This window comes from Pleurodeles waltl, chromosome 5, assembly GCF_031143425.1.
Source record: "Pleurodeles waltl isolate 20211129_DDA chromosome 5, aPleWal1.hap1.20221129, whole genome shotgun sequence".
NCBI classification, from domain to species: Eukaryota; Metazoa; Chordata; class Amphibia; order Caudata; family Salamandridae; genus Pleurodeles; species Pleurodeles waltl.
In genome coordinates this window covers 435446200-435469146 of record NC_090444.1, presented here as the reverse complement: position 1 = coordinate 435469146, position 22947 = coordinate 435446200, and the positions used below count along the sequence as shown (strand labels likewise).

Below are 22947 nucleotides of genomic sequence, written 5' to 3'. Positions count from 1 at the left end.
TTTCAAAGACAACTACGCAGGCATTGGAGAGATGCGTGGTGACTTGCCCATAGAGAAGAAGTGGTGCTTTGATGAAGAGCCTCAATGCCTTTTCTTTTTCTTGTACCTTCCCCAGTTTTCCTTCAAAGACTTAAAGGAAGGAAAGGATCGGGCTTGGGACCTAGATTTGGAGCCTAAATGGTTTCGAGCCCAACACTTGTCACAGATTTGGGTCATGAAATACTTGGTCTTGTGTTCTTGAACGGCCTTGAGGTTCATGCTGTGATGGAGCCTGTATGACGCGGAGGCATGACTATCCCAGCATCACAGGCAAACTTCATGGGGGTCAATAATGAACATTTTCCTGTCACAATTATGCCAGGGCTTACAGACTGACTTTTAGAGAGAGACAATCTGAAGCACTGCACATGTTTGACATTGTAAGAATGGTGCTTCATAATTGGGGGAGGCATCTATACTTGGCAATTCCATAGCCCGCTGCAACCCCATGTGCATTACTTTACCCTATTTACTTTGGTACTTTCTTGGGGTTGTTCCCCCATAGTAAGTACACATTTTCCTTATCTCACCAAGTCAGTGAGGTGTTGCTGTTGTTTCTGGTTCTATCTATGTAGAAGTTGTCCTATTTTAGGATCATTCAGATGTCCTCATGTTATATTCGTCCTGATGAGACAATTGTATCTAGTATGGGTTAAAACATCTTCGACAAACAGAAGAAACAAACAAGTTAGGGACTATTAACTCAAAGAACGATTTAAGAAACTGTTGCAGGTTGTTTATTATCAATTGATTAGCTCTATGGTATTTTCTCACATTTTTGCATATTGTTGTGCGTTGGGCTTCACACTGGCGTCACAATGCACCAGTGTGACTGTTTTTTTTTCCCTTGGTTTTTGTTTTATGTTTCAAAACAACGGATTATATAAAATTGTTATTGACTAGCTGGTTGTGAATTAATTCTCATTATAATGCAATGATTGCATATGGTTATTTTGCCTATAAGTAGTTATGCATTTTTGACTGATACCAATGAGAACCAGTGTTGCACATAAAATATGATTTACCAGGTTCCCATGGTCTAAAAAGGGTTGCTCTTTTAATCTACTGAATGCAAAGTCACTTTTCAAACTCCTTCCAGTTCACCCAGATGATTTTCACCTTCTAGGTTTTCAATTTGAGGGTGCTTTTTATTTGGACAAATGCTATTTAGAAAAGTTTACTACCTTTTTTGGAGTGATTCTCACAAATGTCTAATTCATCGTTGGTTTTGCACTACACAGATGATGTTGTGTTCCAGGGTTCACCTATTTAGGGACATTGCTATCAGTTCCTATCAACATGTATTGATTTACTGTCTAGTATGATGTCCCTTGCCAAAAGATACGACCAGTGGCTCTGCTACAAAGCCGATTTTCCTTGGTATTCGAAAAGACAGATAAAGGCCTGTGTTGGCTGCCTTCTAAGAAACGTATTGCCACCAAAGACTACACCGATGTTTTATCAGAGCATCCAAGGTAACGCTGCACAAGCTTCAAGTTCTGGTTGGAAATCTGAATTTTGCTCTACAGATCATTCCAAAAAGCCACCCATTTTCCAGGAGTACTGCCTCATACATGTCTGGCTTCAAAAGAGAAACATCACAAGCCTAGTTTGGCTAGTGAGTTTAAGCCAGGATTTAAGGATTTGGCCATCTTTCAAGAACGGCTACAATGGTCGTTTGGTATGGGTGGCTCCATCAGTCTCTAGCTAGAAGCAGGGATTGTTCACTGATCCTGCAACAAGCATTTGTTTTGGTGTGATTCCGAGGAATTAATGCTGTGCTCAGATGTGGCAGAGCGATGTGGCCAAGCCTGGTCTGATAAAGGAAGTGACTTTACGTGAGCTCTTCCCATGTTGTTTGCCTTGACTATTTTCTGTGACTCGTCAGTAGTATTTTGGTCTGACAATATGGCTGGGTTTGAGTCAATAAATCAACAAACTGCAACTCAGTTTGTAGCATCGTTTGGAAGGAGGTGGTTTGCAGGTGAACTACCCGGATTGAGGCTGGGTCAGCAGTGAGATTTTGGGTCATTTTCACATCTCACATTAAATGTAATTTTACATGATGAGCTATTTTCAACTGAGGCCTCAAAGGGAGCAGGCCCGATTCCAGGAATTTATATCTGGATGGGCCAAGGGGGCATTTGGGTGGGCCAATGTGTGCCCAATTTTCAACAATTCTGGAGGTAGTCTACAACCTGGGCTCTGGTGCCACTGCACCGGCTGCATCAGTATACAAAACTACATTGGTCCATCCGGAAACAGTTTCTCATTAAGAAAGATCAGTTATTGATCCATACAGAGTTTAAATCATACCTTAGCCATGCAGCATAACATAAAAATTAATCAAATAGGCAGAAAAACATGAATTACTCCATGTAAGAAAATATACAATTTGTAATTATTCATTTCACAATTATAAAAATATATCAATCTAAATTCCCCTACCACAATAGAACAAAAAAGTGGACAGAAAAAGTGCAAAAGTAAAATGCCCGTGACTAAAGACATGGAAACTAGCAATATATCTGCAACATTTATACGAAGAAAAAAAACTTAGTTTCAAAAGCCTGTTGGTTCACCCATATGGTTCCGTCTAAGGAAAAATAGAGGTTCCAACTTCAGATGTAAACTTTTTCAGGCAAGTCCCAAAATTTCTTATATCTAGAGAAATAAACTTACCAAATCGGATAACCATTCGGTCAGTACATTCCTTTTGTCAACCCACGTTCTAATACCACAACAGTACTTCAAAGTCTCTCACCTATTGCATGGGAATCTTTTCTGAATTCATCGCCTTCCTCACAAAGATTGTAAGCAGGACATTCATCCCTCTAGGAATGCATTCATCATCAATTCACTGTCCCGGTTTATTCCCTAGGATCCCTTCAAAAATTCCACCGGATCTAATAAGTCACACAATTGAACTCACCATGTCATTAAACCTCGAGGTCCCTAACTAGCTCGAATTTATCAAAGATACAGAGCTCCCCTGAAATTTCGTAATTTCTCCAAAGATAAACTTCGAAATTGACCTGTCCCATAAACTCAAACTGAGTTGATTTAAAATAAAAGATTTCCCTCAGACTTTGTTAATCTAAAAAATGGAATTTCAAGTTGACAAGTACCGCAACCAATCTTATCTTAGCACAACGTGCACGAGGACATTAAAGGAGTTGATTTAAGTGCGAGTTTAATTCTGCGTTAGGTGAACAGTGATGGTAGAGGCCCTTGTTCGTTTGAGGTGAGTTTTAAATCCAGAGATAAGCCAGCTAGTATGGTGACTCTTCGGGTTTTCTTAGAAAAAATAAGTAGCATGTGATGTGATGTGATGATTTCTTTATCTTATTTTTGCTAATAATGAAGGGACTTGTGAATTTTTGATAAGCTTAATTATCTTCTAAGTTGTGTAAATAAGGAGAGGTTACGGTTGATTATGTTTTAAGCCTGGATTGGTTTACAAAGTCCATCAGAGGACAATGTAGACTAGGGGAACGCTACCCAGATGATATGAGATCTATTTAACTGTGTAATGGTCAACCAACAGGCTTTTGAAACAAAGTTGTCTTTTTGTATAAATGTTGCAGATATATTGCTGGTTTCCATGTCTTTATTCACGAGCACTTCAATTTTGCACTTTTTCTGTCCTCTTTTTTGTTCTATTGTGGTAGGGGAATTTAGATTGATATATTTTTATAATTGTGAAATTAATCATTAAAAATTGTATATTTTCTTATATGGAGTAATTCATGTTTTTCTGTTTGTTTGAGTATTTGTTATCTTATGCTGCATGGTTAATGTATGATTTAAACTCTGTATGGATCAATAACTGATCTTTCTTAATGAGAAACTGTTTTCGAATGGACGAATGTAGTTTTGTATTATGATTTAACCAGTTCCTTTGGGTTACTATTGGGTTACTGTGTGTACTGCAATATATTCTCAGACCTGCTGCATCAATGGAAAGTAAACCCTTCTCTGCTATTATTCAACACACACCTCCCCACTGCAGCTTGCCTCAGACATGAGCTGAGCCCCGGGCTGTTTTCTTTTTACAGACATCCCAGAGTTTTGTCTCAAACTGTAGAAAAATAGGGAAAATCATCTAAAGGCGGTATTTTTCTCCCTATCAGTGCACAAGTAAAGCAGCTATTATTAAAATAATGCACTATAAAATGTATTCTAGAGATTTCTCATTGACCCCTGACTGATAATTAAAGTAAACAAAATTAAGACAAAAAAATCACATTTGCTGACATAGAGGAAGCACTAAACAGGTGCTTTCTCTGTGGCCTCTTTTGCTGTTACTGGGAAGGCGAAAGTGCATTTGTGGGTGGGTCTGGCCCACCCGCTAGAACTGGGCCTGAGAGGGAGGCACACAGGAGCCTTAAAATGTTTTCAAAGCGTTGGGAATGAAGCTGCCATTGCTCTTTCTTGCCTCCATTTGTTTGGGTGCCCCACTGTTTTTGGCCTTTTGTGTAAGAAGAGATGAGATCTGCGCCACGGGCTCAATTGGGGGCCTGGCTGCCCAACCCATCTCTTTTGCAGTTACCAGGGGAGTGGTACAAGGGTTGGTTATTTTAGATTCACATCTGAGCGATCCTGTCTCTCCCCATTAGGAGGAACTGATGAAGCACGTTTTTTGTGGACTTTCACACAGTGAGTGGGGGCTCTGATCTGGTTTCTAAGGAAGCTGAGATAACAAGGGGAGAAGTTAGACCACAAGATCACAGAATTGTGCACAAGCATGATAATGTCTGGCGTACTCTATTTGGGCAACATTAATATTCATCAGGAATTGTAACGTATTCATTGGTGAATTCATTGTTTCTCTGTCATTACCTTTTACAGTTTTGTAAAATGTGTTCGTATTAATAAATACTGCCTAAAATGTTCATAACTAACCAAAAAAATCTGACTCATATCGTTTTTTGCTTTTTTTTACACTGGTGGTCTCTTGCTTGGGGCACCAAACGGCCATCCCTAGGTCCTCGTCTTAAAGAGCAAAAAATCTGCAAGGGGGTATTGCAAAGACCACAAATAAGCATGCAGATGACAAAAACACATGTCCAGGTACCGACTGAGTGAAATAAACTCTGGGGGGTGGTGGAATGACGCATATTTATGCCAGGCTGTTCATATCTGTATCTACCAGATACCGTTGGTGTCAGAGTGATTAACTGCATTTATGTAAACAGTTAACCCAATGTCCCCCAAATAGATGTCATCTTTCACAAACCACTAAATATTGCTACATTTGCCCACATCTTTAACAACAGTTAACACGCTGAATACAGGCTGGAAGATCGAAACGCATAATGAGAGGAAAGATCAAATAGGAGCTGTTAATGTCTGACAGCATATGGTCAATGTGACTATTAGTGCGCATAACCTTCATCTCACCTACAACATGTAAATAATCACACCTATTGTCTTCATCTCCTTCCCGACTGACACTGAACATAGAATGCAGGCAAAAACACAGCAGTAGGGGCCAGCATTCTAAGCATCCTAACTGGCTGAGCCAATCTCAGCATGCCACTCAGGATACCACTGGAGATTAATGGCATGCTATTGTCAATGTAATACTGGTTAACAGCTGGCTATAACGTTTGTGCTAATTTAAGGTTATCAAATAAGTGTCTCAAGCACAAGTTTTGCAATGTCACCTTTTTAACACTTAGACACCAATAGCCTTACTCCTTACTGCTACGCACAGAGAGCAACCAAATTAACAGAATTGGCCCTATGATCTGATAAAAGCAAAATCGTATAGAATATCTAGAAACTGGATTTCCCTAAATTTATCAGCACAAGATCGCCATGTGTTGCACTGAGTAATTTAAATGAACACTCATTAACACAAAACAAAGTGAGCATGCAAAGAAAAAAAAAATACAGGAGTCTGGGGATTTAGTCATTCTGGCTGTGATGCAATACGGCTAACAAGGCTGTCACAAGCTCTAGGCATACTACTAATTAAAGGGTCTTCAGAGCATATCCAAAGGTCATACCTGTATAGATTCTGCAGGTTCCTCTACATGGTTGACATCAGGTCTAGTGTTCGGATCAGGAAGAGACTCTGTCTGTCGCAGGGAGGCACGTTTTTTCTTAGTAAGATCTACATCCCTGTTGTACGAGTACCCAAGTTTGCAAGTGGGCGACAGGCTTGGTTTGATGACCTGCAAGTCAGCTTGAGGACTCCAATCTTCTGTTGGGCCTACAGTACTTTGTATTTTCTGATCTACTAAGCCGCTGGACTGACTCAAAGTCTTGGGCCTCTGATAAATTGTGTTCTCACACGCAGCTGTAGAAGATGCCTCCTCTTCAGTATCACTAGCAAGTGCCAATTCATTAAAGTGAAAAGTGTCCGCTTTCAAAAGCTTCTTTCTGCCCTGCAGAGGTTGAGCTTGTGATTGTGCCACATCTGTGCTGTCACTTGTCCTGACTTCCTGGGATCCAGACGTCCTACATGTACTTTGTACTGGTACCGGCGGGCCACTGTCACTTTTAGTCCTGCCAGCAGAAGAGGAGGTCATACTTGAGTTTAGGTGATCATTGGGAATTTGGCTTTTACTTTCCGACTCACGAAGCAGACAGTTATTTTGGAAAACAGATGCATCCTGAGAAGAAAAGTCTGCTCCATCAGTGTCGAGTGGTCGCAGTTCAGGCTCAGGCTCACGGTTCAAATCACTTAGCTCTGCATAGAACTTCTCCTGGTTGATGGAGCTGTTGGTATCTGTCTCGTAGTTTCCCACCTTGTATTGACTTTTACTACTATTTTCTTCAATCTGGACCACGTTTAGCTCCTGACCACTGAAATGAGCCCTTATTTGATAAAGATATGTCATAACTGTCAGTTTGTCTGGGATTGCTAATAAAACCATATCAGAAGGTTCCAGAAGTCGTGATATTCCTATATTTGCAAACCCATCATATGCCTTTAAGGAAAATAAAGAAAAGGGTTATTGATACAGCACTTTGGCCAGTAAAAGTACAAAAAAACAACACTTCACCATTATGAGATCTTACAAATCTAACCTCATAAAGGTTACATTATGTGCAAAAATAACGATTAATTTCAGAATAAATAGCTGCTACGATACAGATTAGTAACATTTTCAAGTGGAAAATACTAAAGTCATGCAGCTTTTGAAAGCCTATACATCAGATATATGTATGTAAATTAAGTAAAACTTAATCTGTACTGGCACTGGATGTCGTGCCCTTAACGAATGTCAGACCATAATCAAAACAATCTCAAGAACACAAAATGCATTTCCATAACAAATCTATCACCATCATAAAACGATTTGATTTCAAGTAGTAGGAAGCAAGGAAAGAGGGAAATGGCTTAAGCAGGTACAGAAAAGCGAATGATAGGTCGTGAGATAAGGCCCTGGGATATAAGGAAACACTACACTAATCCGTCCCGGGCGTTATCATCGCTGATCAACCTTCTCCTTTGTACTTACCATGTAATTGCTGTGGTTTCTCCTGATGAGGAACAACAATACAGATAAGGACGGGGAGCTACACACCAAGTTGTTCTGCGCCAACTACACATTCTGGTTTGCAAACATTTCACATGCGCAGCACTTAACAAATGCGTGAGGCGTTATTTGGAAACGTCGACTCTTCGAACAAGAGCACGTGTATGTTTATTTCTCTGCTTTTGGGTCTGAGAACGGAGGGAAGACGTGAGAGGCCTTGTTGCATTATAATTTGATTGCCCTTTAATTGCCAGTGGTAAAACAGGGTTTTCTCGTTCTGAAGCAAAGCTATTTCTCTATTTACAATTAATTATCACTATCCTGCACCAACACTCGAACATAGTATTGTATTGCAAAGGACCTTTGACTAGAAAAAGTAAAAAAACTGCGGTGGCATGCACCAGACATCTTGGATGTGTATTTGCATTTGTTCATTTTCTACTCAGCTTCAAGGCCTTATCCTCCCCGGGACTTTGAGGCCTAAGGGGTCGCAAAAGGAAACCAGGGGCAAAAATCCAAAGTAGAAAAAGAACAAATGCGATTTGGGAAATCAGATTTTTACGCTTACATTCTGCAGCGTAATACAGCCTTCAGATTTAATCCTTCTGTAATATCTCTGCAAAGCGTGTAGCTGTTGGAGCGTTGGAAACACAGCAGCCCACAGGTTGTAAGCAAAACAATCTCGGATTCCGACACCTCACTCTCAAAATACTCAATCAGGCTTACTTTAGCCCATTAGAATGCGAATTCGGCTGTACTGCATCAGCCTGCGCGTTCTGTCACTTGTTTAGCAGAAAACTTTGCTCTCCTCTCCCCACCTCCTCGTTACTAGACAAGCTGATTGACAGACATCAATTGCAGTCCGTCAACAAAAGCACCAGAGGCAGTATTCTAAACATTTCCCAATTACACAACACACTGACATATTGGCCGAGATCGGATGTCACAGGTAAATACCTTTTTAATTCAAACCCGCTTACAGATAGGGCGCACGATTAAGCTTAGTTAAAATAGCCGATGGGTAAAAGCGCTGCCCACGTTTTTGCTACTGGTCATCAACGGACTTAAGTCCTGTTTGTATAAATAATTATAGTAAAACGTGTCTGCAACGCACAACAAGCAAGGTCAATCCCGTCTGAGGGGCACTGCGGCTGCTCAGACTCCACCACCGGGGCCGCCGCGGCCTCTTCCTCCCGCCCATTCCGCGCGAGCAGGGAGGAGGTCACGCGCGAGGAGGAAAGTCAGCTTATGCATTCATTCACCATGTCCGCTTAATTGCTTAGGCGGAATAATTGTGAGGCGCGTTTGGCATCTGCGTGGAACCTATACGAGGGCATTGTTCCTGGCGCCCATTCATCGCAGCCAAGGGCAGCGGGGTTATCGGGCAGGACTCGGTGAGGCCAGGAAATAAATCTGCAGGAAGCAGCGGAGGGCTCTGCGCAGCTGTCAGGCAACGGGGCTACACAGCGATGAGAGAGGGAAAACCCGCACAATAACACAAATAATTACTTCTTTTATAATGGGGTCATCTATCCTTAATGAAACCGAATAAATGAAGAACAAAATCTCGCCGCCGCACTCAAGTTATCTTAAAAATTCCCAGCCACCTGAAGCCATCCGTGATTTTAATGATTTGTTTTAAACGATTTCTCGATGAACCTTTTATTTCTCATTAACCTTCATATTTCTCCGCACTTACCTCGAGTGCAGCGAAGAGCCCCGCCGTGATATTTTAGGTTATCAATGCACAGCGAAGACGCAGCACTTGGTCAATGGAAAAATAGTGAGTACGTTACAATATAAAATCCTTCAAGCAACAAAGAGCCTTTAACAGTACACCACCAATCACACTAATGAGGCACGGCACATTTATCACTGCTTCTGTACACAGGATTAGGCTGGACCTGTCTCAATCCTCCGATTCAATACACAGATGCTTTAAGGATCTACGGGCCAGATGTAGCAAAGGTTTTTACCCATTCTGTGTCTATGGTAAAAAGTGTTTGTACATATGGCCCTTTATCACTTCATGCAAACAAAATAATAATTCTTAAAGTATCCCCAATTAATGCATACTTAATGTTCATATCTTGATGCATCGTGGTCAGCGGCTGAGCTGCCGACAAAAATTAAAATGTCAATAATAAGCCAACTCGTGGTGAGGAGGGAGTATATAAAAGTAGTCTTGAAAGCTCAGTTAGCTTTCTCAGCAGTTCACAGCATACCCAGGTACAAACACAGAGTGTGCCTCGGTACTTCCAACAGACTCTCCCCCAACATCACCTGCCAACCACAGCTGCTACTTCAGGCCGCAGGTTCAATACCACATACAGCGTGGGTTATATTCAGCTGAATTTTGTTGTGTTTCCCTACGGTATTGGGCACGCGGGGAAACACTTCAGATAGATGAGCCAGGACACAGGTCTGGGTTTCGGACTGGCGCGAAAACCTTGCCGTCCCCTTTTATTTTCTTGCCCCTTACGTCAGGGGCCTCCCATTTTTACTCCCCTCGCAGGGGTAATGGCGGCTTGGACAGGGGAGGATCCCCCTCCCAATTGGACCCGTCAATGCCGCAAACATAACATTCCTCCTTTACCCCAAACAAAAACAGCAAAACATTATGAATAACCAAAACATTTTTCATCACTGAATTGAAATGTCGACTCAGAGTCCAGCACATTAAAACACCGCTTCTCCGCTTCACTGCTCCCTTGGCATCTCCGCACACCATATCATCAGGTTACCAGGAAGTCTCGCAGCTTACTGGACGATAGCGGCCTAGGACGGAGATGGTATCTCTTGGACTCAACCCTGGGGGGCAGGGGGTACTCACCACACACTCGGGCATACCACCTGGTTCCAATGTCTCTGCCAGACCATCACCCTCACATCCTTCCGGTGTGGTCCTGTGGGGGCCCTCTTGTTTTTCTACACACCCTCCTTGAGGTGTATGGACCTCCAGCTCTGAGGTGTCGAGGCGACTGACCCCGACTCCCTACCATCAGCATCAGTGGATGGTGGCAAAATGTCAGTAGCAGCAGTGTCAGTGTCAGATCGATATCGTTTGAAGAACAATATATTTTGTGTTACGATTCGTGGCCCTTCTGAGCAGTGACCAGGGTGCCTTTTAGCCTCACCACAGTCCATGGCGTCATCTCAAATGGGAGTCTGAACTTCCCACGGGATGTCTGTTTCGAACCAACACCTGGTTGCCCACATGCAGGGGTGCAGATTTCCCTCACCTCCTACATGACACTCGGTCATTGGCAGACTTGCGTTGGTACAGTCTTTCACTGGCCTGCTCCTGCAGGGTTGTAGGTACCTCACACTGCGGAATGGTGTCTCCTACTGATCTATTCATGCACAGAGCTCTAGGTGCTATCCTGGTGGTGGTATGCGGGGGTGAATCTGTATTCCCTTAGGAATGCGTGTAAAGCACAGTCAGGATTGTGAGCGTTGGCCACCGCTATTCTCAGTACTTTATTCAAGGTCCGCATGAAGCGCTCAGCCTCACCATTGGCCTGTGGCCAGCAGGGCGTGATTTTTCTGTGGACAACCCCCTGCCTCGCGAGGTAGTCTGCGAACTCCTGACTAGAAAAGGGCAGACCATTGTCCGATCTTAGCTCATGAATGAGACTATGAGTGGCCATAACGTTTTCCAACCGAGGGATGACCTGTCCAGCCATAGCTGTGTCCAGTATTTCCACTTCAGGATATTTGGAAAAGTCATCAGTGACCACCAGCATGTGACGGCCGTCAAGCAAACTCCCTAGGTCGGCACAGGCCCGCTTCCATGGTTTGGATGGAATTTGCTCCGTGATTATCAGGGCTGGAGGCTCGGATCGACCAGCAACCTGGCAGATGTGACACGTGCGCACCACTCTCTCAATGTGGTGATCCAGTCCGGGGAACCATACTTTACACCCAAGTCTGGCTTTTGTCTTGACTACTCGTTGATAAGCAGCATGGGCCAAATCCACTATGTGGGATTGCAGGGATTGCAGGGATCGGGGATCCACCAACCTCAGTCCACGGAGTAGACACCCCTCTGGTGACACCGACAGCTCGTGCCGGCCCTGATGCAGGGCAGCCAAAGTGTGACCGGCCTCTTCCGTTCGTCTAGCTAGGTTGTGTGTCATTTCATGCCACCTCCCTGTGTGAACAGCTCTTATGGCAAGTTGGATGCATTTGTCGTCTTGGGTGGCCTCTGTGAATTCTTGCATGGACACTGGCAGTGGTCTGGAGTGCTCGAACAGCAGCCGAACATATTCTTCCATGGCTTCGGCCTCACCCTCCTTTTGTGCTGACACTGGCCTGGCATGTCTCGATAGGTAATCCGCCGGATTTTGAGACCCTAGGCAATAGATTACCCTGAACTGATAGTCCTGTAGTTGGAGGATGCACTTCTCTATCCTGGGAGGAGAAGTGGATGTTGACCTGTTGAAAAGCGAAACCAGAGGTTTGTGGTCTGTCACTACCGTGAACGGCTGGCTGTATAGATAGAGGTGAAAATGGCAACAGCCCCAGTGAACGGTGATGGCCTCCTTTTCAATGTGGGAGTATCTTTGTCCAGTCTCCGTTAGGGCTCGGCTAGCATACGCCACAGGGGTCCAATCACCTTGTTCACCATGTTGCGATAGAATGGCGCCCAGTCCCACCGGGCTCGCATCGACCGCTAGTTCCGACTCTTTGGCCGGATCAAAGTACCTGATCGTGGTCTGAGCTGACAATGCCTTCTTGATAGCACAGAAAGCATCTTCCTGGGCAGGTCCCCACTCCCAGGGGGGTGTTGGTCTTCATCAGTTCATGGAGAGGAGCTGTGATGGATGCCAGATTCTGGATAAAGCGGCCGCAGTACGTAACCATACCAAGAAAGCTGCGGACACCTGTGACTGATGTGGGGGCAGGCGCCGTTTGAATGTCATGCACCTTCTCCTGGTCAGGCATTACCCCTCTGTCAGAAAAATGGTATCCAAAGAAAGCAATGTGATTTTGAAGAAACTCACACTTTCCTCTGTGCAGTGTGAGACTGTGTTCTTGGAGACGCTTGAATGTGGCTCGCAGTCTATCAAGATGCCTTCCAGGGTGGGGGCGTGTACCAGTATGTCATCACTGACGTTGATGACACCCTCCCATTACCACGCCTCTGATTGTGTCTTGAAAGACTTCTGCAGCACTGGAGATTTCAAAGCTGAGGCAAGTGTACCTCCTGAGTCCCACTTGAGTCAAGAATGTGGTGATTGCTCGGGACTGCGGGTCAAGCATGAGTTGGTGATAGCCTGCCCTCAGATCCATCTTTGAGAACCACCTGAATCCACTCACTTTGGCCACAATGTCATCAATGGTTGGTGTTAGGTGACGTTCACTCCGGATTGCTGCATTGGGTAGCCTCATGTACAAGCAGATTCTCACTTCCCCAGGCTGCTTGGGCTTTCGGGTGACTACGATCGTCGAGACCCACGGAGTGGGCCCCTCCACCTTTTCAATTATACCTGCGGTCTCCAGTTTTCGTTACTCCTCCTCCACTTTGTGACGCAGATGGAAAGCGACCCGGTGGTGTTTCAGGGCCACTGGCTGGATGGATTTGTCAATGTGAGGACTTATTGATCTTCCCTTCAAACATTCTATTCCATCGAATAGCTCGGCATATTCAGCTATCAAACGTTCAACGTTTTCTCGATGGATGCTGAATGCAAACCACACCAGCCTCAACTGTTCTGCTGTCTAGCAGCTTACTAGCATTCCAGACCCGTCCTTGGTAACATAGATGTTGGTCCTGACCATTTGAGCGTCATGCTCGATGTCCGTCGTGAACATTCCTGGTAGAGGAAGCGGACTGGACGACCCAAACGCAAACACAGTGGGGCAGAGTGTCAGTTTTAGTTGCAGGTTCTTCAGCACTCGGAGGGCCATGATGTTGATGAAGGCTCCCTTGTCTATTAGGGCCACCACTGGCTTACCTCCTACCACTACGCTGCATTTGGGGATTTGTTGCTTAAGACTACCCCCCGGTTGCATGGCATGTATGGCACCTTCTGACTCATCGTCATCCATATCCCCCTCGGCTTCATCTGAGATATGGATTTGTGCTGCCTGCACCGTCTTGTGTTGATTTGCCTTTTTGGAGGAGGCGGATCTGCATACATTGGCAAAATTGTGTAGTTTGTTGCAATTTGCACACCGTTTCCCCTGGGCAGGGCACTGTCCTGGATGGGGTAGGACCCTCTGCACGTGTAGCATGCACGTGGCGTTGCACCGGACTTTACGCGTGACTTCTTTCGATCCCCTGAGGCCGTGGTGACCACATTCACGGGTTCCATCTTGATTGGTTTTTGCAGGGCTGCCTCCATGTGAGCTGCACAAGCCTTCAATAGCTCCTTGGATCTCCCCAGTGTGAGCATGTTTGCCATTGACATTCCCTGGACTTGTACAATGTTCTCCCGAAGTTTGACAGAGCAACAAACTTGTATGAATTGGGCTCAAATTTTGTCCTCGGCATCTGGTAGGGTACAAGTGCTTGCCAGTTTCCGCAGTCTCGCGTAGAATGTGTCTACCGATTCCTGCGGGAGTTGGCGAGCATGACGAAGGAGGAACCTTTCATAATCTGGCTCAAAATGGGCTGTGAGTGCTTTCTTCAGCGACTGGTACGTCAAAGGGGGTTCTTCTTCAATGATGGACTTACTGATCTTGTGTATGGCCGACCCTCCCAGATGTAAGAGCATGGGACGGCGTTGATCAATGTCCAGGGCGACAGACGCAAAGTATTTTTCCAGTCGCTCCACTTCGCTGCCTGGGCTGACGGTGGGCCGTCGATTATGAAGGGTTCGCGTGTCGGTGTGGATTCCATTGTGCACCACAGGCACCAACCAGACACCTCCCGGTGAAGTGTCCCACACCTGACAGTCGCTCACCTGTGAAAACGGCCTTGTGCACCACCAACGATGTGCAAGGGCCACTCTGGGTATCCCCAGCAGGGTAAGTAGTGGGTGGAGTGAGCCTTGGGGGAGAGAGTGTCCTTGGAAGCCACAACAAAAGTTGCACTCGTCACTGGACTTGTTCACCACTCTTGGCGGCTGGTGAAGTATATTAGCAGCATAGCCTGAGCCTCCCTACGTCTGACCAGGAGCTCCTCAGCCCAAAACCAGCCACCGGGAATTGCCCATCACATGGCAGGCGTGTTGCAGGCCCCAGAAGGGAGAAACGGGCATCCTCTGAGTACAAAGAGCCCAATGGGGGTGGGGCCAGCACACTTGCGGAGATGCACGCTGAGCACAGTCTGCAGGGAAGCAGCCAGAGAAACCTCCGGGCCAGCAGACAGGAGGAACAGCACCCCACTGTGCCAAATACGAGCGCTGTGATGCGGCTGGCTCAAGATACTGGACGACCGCACCGGCTATGATACAGCGCTGCAAAGAGGGTGGGGCCACCAACCCTCGTCGCCAGTTTGTTGTTTTTGCCCGTGGTATTGGGCACACGGGAAACACCTCAGATAGATGAGGCAGGACACAGGTATAGGTCTCGGACTGGCGCGAAAACCTCGCTGTCCCCTTTAATTTCATTGCCCCTTACATCAGGGGCCTCCCATTTTTACTCCCCACGCAGGGGTAACGGCGGCCTGGACGGGGGAGGATCCCCCTCCCAATTGGACTCGTCCATGCCACAAACATAACAAATTTAAGGTTCTGAAAGCCGTTTCACATTATTTGCACCCAAGAGACCTTCTCATATGGATCGTGAACCATCTCGAAGAGGATAAGGGAGAACAACCTGACTTGTGTTTGCTTAAAGGAGCAAACACTGATGTCAAACTTAGCTGAGGACAGGACCAGGCACTGGGGAAGAAGGAAGATTAACTGCACGCTTTTGGCATTACTCCTGCTCTATCCGTGAAGTTCAAATGCCATCCACGTAAACATGTACAGAAAATATATTCATATCTCAAAATCAAATTATACACTTCCTAAAATAGTTTCTGACATAAGTACATCACACATTTTTTCATTATTAGTACACAAACGTTAATTGGGTGTGTAATTTTTACTCAGAGTTGTGTAGCAAATAATGCAGCATGATGCTCTTCTTTCTCCCTGTACATAACTTAAAAATATCATTAAAAGTTAGAGTCCTAACATACAATGATACAGGTTTTAGTTAATATTTCCGTAATTACTTATAGTGAGCACAGAAAACAAAACATTGATGCCATGTTTGCACATTACGTCTATCACAAGTGTATCTTGTGCTGATGTCAGATTGTCTGCTCCACTTTCATACGGCTTTAGTGCAGGGCTTCCTAAACTTTTCAGAACAATGGACCAATTTTTAGAAAGACAAACTTTTGAGACCCACTAAGCTCTAATGGACATCAGTCGGTCGAATTTTTAATGTAACTAACACATTGTGTGGTGGTAGTGCACTGTTATTTACAGACAGCATATTTTCCTCTGAAATGGCCACTCCATTTGCGCAGACATACAGTTTCACTGATAAAACTATATTTTATACAAAAGGTAGTGTGTGGAAATCATATTCATATTGATTTCAGTTCATATTTATCATTTCTGCCTCACCAAGTGTTAAAAAACACATGGGGGCTTTGCTATTGAAACAAAATATACGGGTGGGGGCTACCCACTATGGGCATGGCCATACCCCCTCCTCCAACAAGAAGGCAGGCAGTCTTTCTGCCCCGACCCAAAGGGTGTGTGTGTGTGTGTGTGGGGGTGGGGGGTGTACATGGAGGTGATTACACCCAATCAGCCCACTACCGCGGGGCAGAAAGCTGACTAGACACCAGGGTAATTGAAAAAAATAAGGGTGGGCTGCCCACCATGGGCATGCCCCCACCCCAACAGAGCACTGACAATCTCCCCCCCTTGAAGGCAGGTCAGGGCAATCGCCCTCAGTTTGCCCCCAGGAGGGCCAAAAGCCACTAGACACCAGGGTCTAAATTTATGCAGTATGTGTTTAGGGGGAACGGCCCCCTTAGGCATGGGCTCCTGGTCTCCCTCACCCCATGGCCCAACAGACATTCTGCCCCCCTCCCCCTCAGAGGGTAGATATAAGTATTAACCCCCTAATCTGTCCCCCACCCACCCCAGTGGGGAGCAGTAAGCCCAATAAAAAGCTGGGATTTTGAAACAGCCAAAACATACTAAAGGAGAGGGAAAAATCGAGCCATACTCAAGCCCCAGAAGGGGCAATAGTGCCTTTCTTCCCCCACTATGGGCAGATAGAAGCTTTGTCCCATATGGGGTGGTTGCCCCAAATATGCCTCCCATAGAAACTCCACCTGATACCATGGATTTGGCCTTTGGGGCAAAAAAAAGTGGTGCAGGTGATACACTATGGTTTGTCCCATTTAGGGTGGGTGCATGGCCAATGCCAGAGTGCAACACCTGCACCACTTTCTTTTGCCCCAAAGGCAAAATCCCTGGTGTCAGGTGGACTTTCTAATTCCCCCATGGGGCAAGTTTGAGGCAACCTCCCGATTGGAACAAACCACCAATCTGCCCACGTGGCTCAATGGCACCCTCCCTTTGTTTGTTTGGTGCCATTTTAAATTTCCTTGTGTGTAGTAGGCTTTCTGTCCCTGTCAGGGGCAGATCGAAGGAAAACCGCCTCAGATATGTTGCTCTAGTGATCCAACACTCTCTTTTATTTGAAAACTCATTCCTGTCACTCTGGAGTGTTAGAATGTTTTCACGCTTTACAAAGGGGCAGTTAATGTCAGACAACTTCAAGGACGAGATAAGACAACATAGAGACAGACATCTGCTTCACGTTACACATCAAGACTGCAAATTGAAAAACATTGATTAGCAATGAGTGAAAGGTCGGACCTTCTTTCAGACCACCGTCTTTAGGTCACATCCCAAAAAAAAAAAAAAAAAAACATTATAGTTTGGACCTTCTTTCAGACAACCGTCTTTAGGTCACATCCCTAAAAAAAAAAAAAAAAACATTACAGAATCACAGATATATTTTTGACCAGTAATCTACATAATCTGTGCTAATCAGAAATTGACACACATTCCCGAACGTATTAATAGCCTTGAAAAAGCCCCAGGTGCACAAACCGCTTAGGGGGCGAACCATGTGTCAGCTGTTGTTTGAAGCTTCTAAACTGAAAGACCACTGGACTTACAAGGCTGTTGTCTTCAAAGCTTTTGTAATTAAAAGATCGCTGGACTCACTGATATGACTCTGTGCACTGACTGAGAAAACTGTATGTGAGGATTGGATCCTTACGTTTGATTCAGGGTGGGCTCAACAATCTCTCTTTCTACTGAAGGCAAACCCCCTGTCTGGCCCATGGGGTGGCAAGGGTTGTGTGGGGGACAGCTGGCAGAAAAACTGGTTTGTCCCATTTGGGGTGGTGGTGTGGCTAATGGCAGTTCTTCTGCCACCCATGCCTACACAGGGGCAGACAGGGTGTTTGCTTCAATGTGGCCCTGTGGTGGTAGAAAGTCCTTTACACACCAGGGAATTCAAAATGGTGCCAAAACAAAAAAAGAAATTATGAGGGTGCAGTCTACCCTGGCATCAAGCCATACTTGTGGCTTCCTACAGATTCTAGAACTTTCTGTGACATGCAACAAAGTCTGATGTTTGTAAGGGCTTCTGGGTAAAAGAAAAATACCCTTCTGAGAGCCACGAATGTCACCTTACCATGGATTCTCCAGGTGTGTACATTTTCAAAAATGTGCAGGTTTGTTAGGTTTCCCCAGGTGGCTTTTGAGCTAAGGATCAAAATCCACAGCTACCAGCTCTGCAAAAAAGGGTCAATTTCTCATTGGAAAAATTAGATGTGTCTATGATGCGTTTTGGGCCCTTTCCTGTTGCGGGCACTAGGCCTAACCACAAAAGTGAACTACCATGTTTACAGGAAGACCTGCGGGAATGCTGGAGGCAAGGAAGATTGTTCCTCTCTACAGATTCCAGAACTTTCCATCACAGAAATGCTAGGAAAGTGAGTTTTTTAGTTAAATTTTGCCGGTTTGCAAGGGATTCTGGGTAATAAAAAAAAAACTGATGAGAGCCCCACAAGTCACCCCAATCCTGGATTTCCCCAAGTGTCTAGTTCTAAAAACTGTTCAGACTTGTTAGGTTTCCAAAAGTGCCAGCTGAGTTGGGTCCCAAAATCTTCAGTTACCCACTCTGCAAAAAATCGACAGTTTTCTGTGGAGAAATGTGATGTATTCATGTTGCGCTTTGTGCCCTTTCCTGTTGCGGGCACCATGCCTACCACAGAAGAGAGGTACCATTTTTATCGGGAGACTTGCTGGAATGCTAGGTGGAAGGACTTTACTGGCTCCCTGCAGATTAAAGAACATTCCATCACAGAATTGTGAGGAAAATTAGTTTTTCTAGTCAGTTTGAGGTTTACAAGGGATTCTAGGTAAAAAAACAGGGTCAGGGCCACATACCCCCATCCTGGATTCCCCCAGGTGTCTAGTTTTAAAGAATGTGTAAGTTTGCTAGGCTTCATTAGGTGCCGGCTGAGCTATGGCCCAAAATCCACAGCTACCCACTTTGTAAGAAAAAAAATAAATAAATGGGGGTCTATTTTCTGTGGAAAAATGTGATGTGTCTGTGTTGCGTTTTGGCCCTTTTCCTGTGGCAGGCACTAGGCCTACCCACACAAGTGATGCAGCATTTTTTATAGGGAAATGCTAGATGGAAAAAAAGGTTGTGGCTCCATGCAGATTCCAAAATCCTTCATCACAGAAATGTAAGTAAAATGTTTTTTAAGACAAAGTTTGACGTCTGCATGGTATTCTGTGTAAACAAAAAACTGGTGGGAGCCATGCAAGGCACCACACTCTGCATTCCCCCAGGTGTCTAGTTTTTGGAAATGTGCAGGTTTGCTAGGGTGACAACTGGGCTAGGGCCTAAAATGCAGCTACTGACATAGCAAAAAAAAGTGTAATTTTTCAGTGGAAAAATGTGATTTATCCATGTTGCAGTTTGGCCCAACTCCTGTAGCGGGAACTAGGCCTACCCACACAAGTGAGATAAAATTTGTAATCGGAAGACTTGTGGGGAATATAGAACATTTGTTATTACCAAGTATATTTTGCTGCATTTGTACATTCCAAATGTAAGCCAGTGTGTAAGAGAAGACATTTTGAAAAAAGGCCTTCTGAATCCCATGCTAGTGTGGTTCCTACACATTCAGAGCTATACAAATAACCACTGCTCCCAAACTCTTTATCTGACGCCCATTTCAGAAATACCTAGGTTTTCTCGATACCCACTTTTTACTCTACCTATTTCACAATATGAATAATTTTTTACTGGGTACACAATGAAAAAACATTGTACGGTGCAGCTCAGTTGTTGGCTCTGGCAACCTCGGGTTCTTGGAGAACCTATAAACCCTACATATCCCTGGAACCAGAAGAGTCTAAGGCGTAATGGCATACTGCCTTTTGTAAATCGTCCATCGCGACGAAAAATTACAAATTAAAATTTTGTCTGAAATGTCTATTCAGCTTCGTGGAAAACCTTGAGGGATTTACCCATATAAGCAGTTGCAGAATTCTGTTTACTTTTCAGAAAACTATAGCTTTCCTCGATCACTCATATTTCATAGGACTTTCTGCCACAGACTGGAAGTAGGTTAAAAACACCTAACTAGGAAAAATGGACTACCTCTTCAAAAATGCAAAAATTGCTGAACACAATTTGGGTTTTTGGTTCAGCTCTGCATGTTCCTGAAAGTTGAGAAGGCGGTGACTTTAGCAAAGCAAACATTATGTTGATGCCATTTTAGGCAAAAAAACAGACACATTTTTAAGGAGCACCTTTTCATATTTTGGCCAGAAAACTTAAAATGTACCTATATTTTGTCCATTTACTCAGTCCCTTTGTGGGGAATCCACAACCCCTATGTACCGTTAGAATACCCAGGATGTTGGAAAAAAGGAAGCAAATGTGGCATGGATCCCTTGGATGGACAGATGTTATGGAGCCCTAAGCGCAAACTACAACAAATAGGCAAACAAGGCCTCTGCGTGGGGGAGGGAGGGGTGGTAGAAGTGGGGAGGAGCTAAACTACAGCAGCTAAGCAGTTAAAGGATATTCCTCAAGTATAGTGGCCCGATGGTTGGGTAATGTTATCCAGTACACCTAGGTAGCCCACATTGTTCTTTCAGTAATAATTGTATATTGTAAATGTTACTGTTTATCAGCTATCATGCACTAAGCTTTGTATTCCCTATTAGACTATGGGCCTCATTACAACCCTGGCGGTCAAAGACCGCCAGGGCTGTTTTGGAGGTTGTACCGCCAACAGGCTGGCGGTACAAACTCGCAGATAACTGCTGGGACCGGCGGTTTACCGCCATGGTTGTCCCGGCGGTTTTAATCCGCCAGGGCAGCGCTGCCCAGGGGATTACAAGTCCCCTTCCCGCCAGCCTGTCCATGACGGTAGGAACTGCCATGGAAAGGCTGGCGAGAAGGGGAGTCATGGGGCCCCTAGCACCTGTCGCACAGCCGCAACAACGGTGGCTCCATTTGGAGCCGGCTCCCATGTTGCGGCCCAGTGGGGATGTCAGAATGGGCGCGGCGGGAGTGCGGCTGCACAGCGGTTACAACCGCCATCCGCCAATGTTGTAATGAGGTCCTATGTGTCACCAACCTTTGGGTGAAATAGATTTAAAATATGAATGAACTTGTTTTGACTAAGGCGCTGACACAACAGATCTAAAACACACTTACAAAATGTAGGGTGGATGAATGTTGGCTAAGTAGTGTGATATGAGTAAAAACTGTCCTGGGAGTCTTTTGGTTCTACTGCAAATAATTCTAGATGATTTAAAAATGGGTGTGATAGGACAGAACACCTGCCTTTTCTGACATTAGTGTTTTGTGAAATTAAGGTGAGTCAGTGAAAGCTAATAATAAAATATGCACTGTTACTCTGTATGAAGAGACCTAATATTGTGCTGACCATAAGCAGAGAAACTTAATGAATGAATGGAGTAGCTTGTATAAGTGCAACCGCTACCCATTAAGATATCTTGGTGCTGGATTTAATCGGTTATCAGGGTTAAAGGGGCCACTGGCTGAATTATGTCACAATAGTTCTCAAAATCGCAGCAGTCATCTTCAAACAAAGCATCAATCTGGTTTCTCTCCTGACGCATATCACAGGCAAACTTCTCAACTATATTCACTGCAAACACAGACGTCCAAAAGAAATCTCATGTTGACAGCACTGTCAAGCCACGATCTGGTTTCATACACAGTTGATGTTTGAACTGAGACAGAATGTCTTCCATCTAATGATTACAAACTAACTTGCGCAGCACATAAAAAGATTGTTAGGAGAAATAAACAGGGCTCTATATGCCTTCTGAACAACTGGTGGTGGTCACTGCAACAGATGAAACCTGCAGATAGCTCATCTACTGGACATACTATTGCAATTCACCTATTAGCACATGACACCTAAATCAACCTAAAATTCTCTTCTTATGTTGATGTAGGTCATGTACAGCAAAGTGTACAAAGTTGGTACAGTAGCTTGTGGTACAATTCAAAGTCACCACAAAGGATTTCCTCAGGAGCATGTTTTTATGAAGCTCCAAAAAGATGGGAGAGAATTTGGAGAACTATGGGAAAGCAGAACTTGTCTAATATTCTATGAGGGATGGATTGTGGAACATGGAAACGTCAAAGAATTACATGAACTAATTGTGCCAATGCAACTGTGTCTTGTTTTAGGCCCTGAAAACAGATAAAAACGAGCTCTAAAAAGTGAGAGTAGTGCACTAAGATGTAACAAACTGCAGGCTGTGACATTCTCAGATAAAGAGGAGGTACATGGGTTAACTACAATTCACAATGAGAGCACGTCTCCAGTCACGGTTTGAGGTCAGTCTGCAGAAGTTCTCAAGTCCAAATGCTTACTCGGCCACAATAAGTATGTGTGCAGTTGATAAAAATAACCGGATACTTCAACTATATAAAGTGACTCGTGAAACATGCACATTACACAGAAAGTTGGCTGTCCACTTGAGCAATCTGGCTATTTTCAATAATACATATGTTGTCTATCTTCAGACTACCACAGGAAATCTGATATCCTTCCTTTACTTTGAGCTGCCTGTTACTGATAATCGTACTGTAGTAGAAGCAGTAGCCTCTATTCATCTGTGCGAAGGGTGTCACAAGGATGCAGGATCAGCATATCAGACTGCATTCTTGTAACAGAGAAAATGAGTCAACCATATTGAAGATGCAGAGTTTCTACTCTTGACAAAAAAGGCAGGAGATTTGTTACTACTATCCCCAGTGCAAATCTAAGCCATGTCTGTGCTTCCAACTTACTTCACCTTATACCACACAAAAGTAAAACCCACTGAATTGAGCAGTGAGGTTAAAAGTTAGACTCTAAATGGCCACG

General features: G+C 44.5%; 1 protein-coding gene across 6 annotated transcripts in view; it reads right to left on the bottom strand.

Moving 5' to 3' along the window:
* EHBP1 (EH domain binding protein 1) overlaps nt 1–22947 on the bottom strand; it is a 1526717-nt gene that overhangs the window by 580223 nt on the left and 923547 nt on the right. For all 6 annotated transcript variants that reach the window (XM_069234213.1, XM_069234209.1, XM_069234211.1 and 3 more), the window contains one exon: nt 6054–6980. In XM_069234213.1, the coding sequence (XP_069090314.1) occupies nt 6054–6980 (927 nt within the window). The remainder of the gene's footprint in view (nt 1–6053; nt 6981–22947) is intronic.